This window comes from Puntigrus tetrazona, chromosome 6 (genome assembly GCF_018831695.1).
Source record: "Puntigrus tetrazona isolate hp1 chromosome 6, ASM1883169v1, whole genome shotgun sequence".
NCBI classification, from domain to species: Eukaryota; Metazoa; Chordata; class Actinopteri; order Cypriniformes; family Cyprinidae; genus Puntigrus; species Puntigrus tetrazona.
Window position 1 is genome coordinate 27,456,042 of NC_056704.1, and position 7,079 is coordinate 27,463,120.

Consider the following 7,079-nt stretch of genomic DNA (forward strand, 5'->3'; position numbering starts at 1 on the left):
ATTTTCATTATGATTTATATATTTATAATGTATAGTACATATGTAAAGAAATACTTGTCACATTATATACATACATTGGCATGCATATATAACGTTTATTTGTTATGCTTGTACTACACATTTTACACAGGAAAATAAAATATTTTATTTTTATTGAATAATTCATGGTTATTGCACATCATATATAATCTTTAAAAGAATTTTGCACTGTTTTTGTTTTCCTTTATTATTGCTGCAGATGTTTTTGCCATGCTCCACAGAGATTATACCAGCAATGCTGGGATTAACAAAAGCATCAATTAAACAACAATAAAAAGGGAAGTCCCGCCCTATGTTTAACAACTTAATTTAAGCCTTCCTCTATACGCCGCTATAGTAGGGTGGAGGCAAACTGAATTATTAACTGCAAATTGCTCCCAAATACACCCATCCTGACACACAAACCACACACACACATGTCACAACACTTCTCAGCACACAGAGATTTTTAAATCAATTATTCACATTAATATGGTGTGGACTAACCTCACATGATACAAAGGGCCTGGTTAAAAGCCCTGATACAGTCTGAGAAACCACACACACTGGGGAAAAGCGGTGCTGACTTGCAGATACTGTATGATCCACATCCTGCACGAGGCATTAAGCGCGATGGACAGAAAATGGGCCATGAATTATGTGTGTTTGTGTGTGAGTGTAGACTACAGAGATTTATTGTCAAGCTTGGGCCTTCATCTGCACTCTAATGCCTGACGAAGAAGAACAATTTCCACTTAAACCGCATTAACATGTATTCTTGCCTTTTTAAGATAAGAGTCACTTATATGTTGTCCGTGCTTTACAATCGCTCGACCAGTACTGATATCAGGATCACGGACAGCTCCACAGACCAGAGGCACTTTGTCAAGTCTGGACCTCTTTAGTTCTGTGCAGCACACAGCGTTCTTATCTCAGCGCCACAATGATCACAGGCAGTATCTCTGGCTCTACAGTGAGAGTATGGCGCTGTTATACGACCACAACCGGCTGCTAGACAGCTATAAGTGCTTTGATTTCTGGTCACTCAGCTCTGGCGGTAGCAGCTGGAGGTCGTGCTCTGTTTCAGCACCATGGAGAGCTCCTGCACAAATTGGAACACATTATGCACTTAAAAGTGCTCAATGCAAAACTCAGGACAACTGCTTCCCTGCTCATTAAAAGCAAGCCATCATTCTCTACATTACTGTAAATAAACACTAACATTAAAACGACCCTCTATATTCATGTTAGTGTTCAACCGGAATGTATTTTTCAAACAAATGACTCGCAGACTTTGACATTTGCTCTTTCAGTTTTCAGTATTTGGTTACTTCTCCGTATACAACAGTTCAATCCAAGATTTAGTAAGATCTGTTTTTGTCCATTTCATTTTCATCCCTCTCTTTTTAGGTTCACGTATCAGGCGTTATTAATCTTAGTGAGCTTTATAGACTGCATCCACTGTAAAGCAGCCGCTGGAACAATGCAAGGGGCTGAGCAAATAAATTGGATTGAATTGAATTGTTGTAATTTATAATTTACTGGGCCGTTCCCTCTGTGTGTGGGCGCTTCTGGGTATGAAATGCATCTGGGTTCACTTACACAAACGCGTGGTAGAGCAGCGCCCATCCTCGTGGTCTCTCGAGCGCGTCGTAGATGAGGTTCTGAATCCGTCGCTTCCTAATATTATTCCTCTTCACGGGACGCGTGTAGCCCAGGGGCGTCTTAGCGAGCAGACCGATGTTCTGCGAGCCCCGTTTGAAGTCCGGTTCCCTGCCCGAGCCGACGAGCAGCAGCGCGCCGTCCCGTTCCTGTCCCGCGCACTGCTCCAGGTCTGCTGCCAGCGCTTTTTTCCGCTCGCGCGAGTCCTCGGCACCGTTAGTGGCATTTCTGGACCTGATTCCCATGTTCACTGCTCTCGAGCCTCGGCGCCGCGCGTGTGGAAGTCCGGGATGGGGCGCATGCCATGATCCGGACAGGGAAAGCCCGAGCTCCTTAGTGTTCGTGGGTCATTTAAGGACCTCGCTCAGGAAGGGAGGCGCGAAGATGGGCTGTGGATTGAAAAAAAACATTCAAACCTGTCAAAAGCACGCGCGCTCTCATACACGATGTTCGGTTGCCGGAGCGGTTGAATGTGCATCCCGATGTGAATGGAACAGCGTTTTATACGCTACCATTCACCAACGCAGCACCGCGACAATACACAGCGAGAAACAAACGAGTATTTCGATTCACGAGTCGGTTCTCCTAAGTTAATCTAAAAGATAAAGCATGACTACCGTGATCCGATTCCTGAAAGAATGACTCTTATGAGCCGACTCTGAAAGATCCAAAGAAATACTTAAATTTGAATTATTCTGACTGAACAAATTACTTTTGTCACGTTCGATTGTAAATTAAACAAAAATCGTTCCTGTGTTATATTTAGCATATGGCATGCATGTGCTCAAAATGATTTATGTAATTTTGTTTTAGAAAGAAGTAAATAATGAATCAGATATGTTACCATTTTTATTTTTTGCTTAGTACTTCATATAGTAGCATATNTTTTTTTTTCAGAACAGTTATGTAATTTTCTGTTAAAATCCACAACGATTTCATCATTTGAGAGTGCTGAAGGAATTTTGCAAAAGGTTTTTTCTTCTTTTCCAGTGCACTCCGAGAAAATAGCCTAAAAGAATTAATAACGGAACCGCGAACGAATCGAAATCAAAACGCGAATCGTTGAATTCATTACGATTCCAATCGCAAACGCCTGGTTAAATGGAAATATGTCGATGGGCTCAACAGCGCTGACAAAGAGCTTCTGGTTCATACGCAACAACAACGCCGTGCAACAATTGCATCTCCTCGGCGGCTCGCGCCTGCAGCCTGTACCGGGACGAGCAACGCACACGATGTCTGAAAGCATAAATATAACGGCGGTTCCGCTGCCAGCTGTAAACACACACGGAGCTGCCTTACCGTATTCTCCGCGCGACCGCATGATTGCTGATTCGAATTGTTCTCGTGCTGCCGTTGCTCGCTGAGATGAGGGAGGGAGGAGGCTCAGACGGTGCTTCAGACACAGGCGCGAGACAGGGAGCTTGTGGGCACGTGATACACTACTGACATAGCATCTCTGCGCCTCGACAACGCAATATTGGGCATGCCATCGCAACCCAAAACCACCAAGAGGCTGCTGGAGATGCTTTCGCATGAATCAAACCCGAATTCCTCCCGGGGTGGACTGCTGGTAATCCTAAACTAAACTGAGTCGCAAAGTGCACATCAAACGTCCCGCTTGCGTTTCTACATCAGTGGCTTTCAATCCTGGTCTTGGAGGAGCCTTGCTTGTTTTGGACGTCTCTCTTATATGACACACCCAGCTCAGGTCTTGGAGGATCTACAGATGAACATAATTTAGGAGTGTTATGTAAGTGATGATATGTATTAGTCTCTGCTATATACTATGCAAGAAGCAGAAGGTCAAACGGGTGTCCAAATATGCATTATTTATAAAACAGTAGGCAAACAATACCCTGATTATCTGCTGCAGCCGCTGAGGTTCTGTGCAGGTCTGTAAGTCCAAGAGATCTGAAATTTGAAAGTGGATGGAAAATTCAAGTGTGGCTCTTTCCACAATAGTACATTTTATGATCCTCTTCGATGGTTTTTATTCATTTTTATATGAAAAACACAATAAACAAGCAGTATGACATTTCGATTGACATACAGTGGTGGCCAAAATAGTTAGAACACTAGTATTTTCATCAGTTTAAATAGTTTTGTTATTTCTATCTACCGCTGTAGTGTGTCAGGAAATAGCAGTTTACATTTCATTTTGCCATTAATTGTAATAATCGTGTGACGTTTTGACAACAGCCAGCGCTCCACACAGTCATCAGAACCAATCATCATCCGGTCTGTCTGGAATCACATTAAGAAACAGAACAAACTGAGACGCACTAAATCCAGAAGATGTGTGATAGCATCTCCATGATGCTTTAAGAGATCCACCTGCAAAGTGACCTGAAAATTATGCACAGCTGAGGGCAAAAGCTGATTTAAATGTAAAGGACGGTTAAATGCACACCAAATGTAACCCTGGAGCACAAAACCAGTCATAAGTATCATGAGTATATTTGTAGCAATAGAAAACAATACATTGTGTGGGTTTTTAAATGTTTTATTTTTTTTTTATGCCAAAAATTATTAGGATGTTCCATGAAAATATTTTTGTCAATTTACTACCATAAAAATATACATTTTTGATTAGTAATATGTATTGCTGAGAACTTCTTGGACCACTTTAGTTAAGGAGGAGTTAACTAGATAATTAACAGACAAACCTGGAACTCAAGTAAAGGCCAATGGCAAAAAAAGAACAGGAACGGGAAAACCAAATATGGGCATACACGTAGGGAGCAAAACACAGTGCCCTGTGCAAGTCTGACATTTAGTGACTAAAATTTTATGGATTAAACTTTAATTAGCATTTTATTCAACCCAACTGAAGTTCTATGTTTTAAAACTATAATATACTAACAATCACCAAAAAACACAGATGGTAGCTTAATAGTGAAAAAACGAATAAGATACAGTACTTAAATCCCAGGGAATGTCAATTATTTGACTTGCTCTTTTTCACTTTCAAAGACGTGTATGTGTTGTCAGTTTGAAATGATAAAAACTAAGAACTCTACACAAACTCTCAGGAACAGCGCATAAGTCTGCACTCAGCATCCGATGATTGCAGTGACATGTATCTCTCGCTCAATGCTTTGCTGTGTAAATTTCTCCTATCATCCAGCATCTCCATTTCTGCTCAGTCTGCCTCATACTGACAGACTGAAATCTGCAGATGCCTTGTATTTGTGAGCACAAAGAAGGAAAGAAGGGAACTATGTAGATGTGCGAGGACAGTATGTCTTCACTACCTAGTAGTACCACTACTATGCACTACTTAAATGAGTGGTAAATCTTTCTCTTCCACTTATTAATCCAATTTTTTGTCCTATTCAAACTTTTTTTTTTACATTTTGACGTCACACCATAGGACACATTCATACATCAACTACCCATATATTTATATGTGTGTGTGTGTGTAGTGAAGTGAAGATATTTTATTGATATTCAGTGTCAATGAATACTCAGATATACAGGATAATATGATGTAGACAGGAACACATTTCTAGTTCGGTGTTGGGGCATTTGAGCCTTACCGATGGGGATGTGGAGGTACAAAAGACCAAAAAGGTTGGAAAATACTACAATAAAGCACTCTAAACTGAAACTGAAACCTAGAATGCCACAGTGAAGCAGTTTTCAGGATTTCATCTATCATTAATGAGATTTACACTCTCTCTAAGAATTAAGTTTCTTAGGTTTCAAATCTCACACATCAGAGAGAATGGGAATATTCAGCACACACAGGGGGTTTTAGTACACGTGCCATCTTGGCAAATTGTCTTCCTTTGTGTGCATACGTGTGCATGTTTTTAAATATTTATTATTTGGGGCAGTTTTTTTACCTCTTCGTTGGCGTTTTTTAGTCTCTCAGTGGGAGTATCTAGCTGCTCTCTGCTAAATTCAGATGCTTTTTACAGGGCTAGTCAAGATGGCTGCTCAAACACGCACACACACACACACACACACACACACACATACAAGACCAGAGCTCTAAAATGATCCCATCTGTCCACAAAGGTGTAAATTCACATTGTTAAACTCCAAAACCGCCAAAAACTCTGCTTAAATACACTGCTTTATGGGACACTCGAGTCTAAGGTGACCCTAGCACCACAGTGCATTGTGGGAACATACCTGTAAATCAAAACACAATCATGAATCTGTCTTTCTACTTATCCAGTCACCCATGTCATTTAAAATCCAGTCCCAATTCTCTTTTGGGACAAATCAGTTAAATGCAGGCCTACTTAATTCTGCTTCCTATGAACACAGCCTAAGATTACGTCTATAAATCCTTATGATTCATAAGTCATAAATTGAAGTGCTCACGATGTCAAGCAGCTAGGAGAGATGCCGTTAGCCTCAGAACGGCAGAGCGGCCATAGTTCAGTTTAGAGAGCCTGCGCCACCACCATCTGACATACACTTCCCTCGGGACCACAGGATCCTACAGCAACAGAAAGAGAGAGAGAGAAAGAGCAAAGCGAGGATGAAAAAGACAAACCGATCAATAAAAGTGAAGTACCATCAAAAATGACCTGGCTGTGGAGTTAGGCTCTTGGAAAGTCAGAGCAGACAGCATCTTCTCCTTGTCAGAGATTGGAGGAACAGCGGAGCCAGGGGAGTTGAAGAAGCAGTGGGGAGAGAAAGAAAAGAGAGCATCTTTGTCAGGGTGACAGGGGTTGAATAATTCAGTCTATGTCCAGCTGCTGCGTTAAATCATCATGTTTTATTCATCTGCAACAGCTTCAGAAACCTGACATTCAAATACATTAGGACAATAAGACTAATATGAACACACATCTGGAGCAGAATTAACATTTCGTGTGAGGTTCCTAATGTGAAAAGCACATGAAGTGGAGTACACTTAAAGTATATCTAAACCTATTCACTATATTTTGATAATGCTTTTTACGTGTTTTGGTTAAGAAATTGTCTGATAGACTCAGGATCCAAAAAAAAGTACAAATTGGATTCAAGATGCAGTTAAAATAATAAAAAAAATGCACAGAAGGATATAAAAAACACTACCTTTTAAAAGTCTGGAGTTAAAATCTTTGCACACTGAGTCTGTGTTTTTCATATTTTTCATATTCGTAATCGTTTTCTATGAAAATGCATGCTTTGAAATGCAAAAATGCAGACAATGAAACCGAATCTGATTTTTTTTATGACAGACAACAGTTTCGGAGGCAGTTTGTAAATGTCACTGACACAACTGCAATTGACACAACATTATTGTATTCAATGTATTAAAATTTCTGACTCAGTGTGCAATGACTCTTTTTTGTGTTTATTTGAGCAATAGATAGCAAAAACAAATATAGTGAAATATTATTAAAATTTTCTGTGTATATATATATTAAAATCTAATTTATTCTCCTAATGGC

The 7,079-nt window shown here is 40.3% G+C and overlaps 1 protein-coding gene across 1 annotated transcript in view; it reads right to left on the reverse strand.

Annotated features, from left to right (window-relative positions):
• Positions 1–6,261, reverse strand: part of LOC122346569 (potassium voltage-gated channel subfamily KQT member 3-like) — a 26,065-nt gene extending 19,804 nt beyond the window's left edge. Inside the window, exons 1-4 of the mRNA XM_043241289.1 lie at positions 6,019–6,261; positions 3,539–3,594; positions 2,983–3,403; positions 1,621–2,069 (exon numbers count right to left, since the gene is read on the reverse strand). Of these exons, the coding sequence (XP_043097224.1) occupies positions 1,621–1,925 (305 nt within the window). The 5' untranslated portion in view covers positions 1,926–2,069; positions 2,983–3,403; positions 3,539–3,594; positions 6,019–6,261. The remainder of the gene's footprint in view (positions 1–1,620; positions 2,070–2,982; positions 3,404–3,538; positions 3,595–6,018) is intronic.
• Positions 6,262–7,079: the final 818 nt, after the last annotated feature.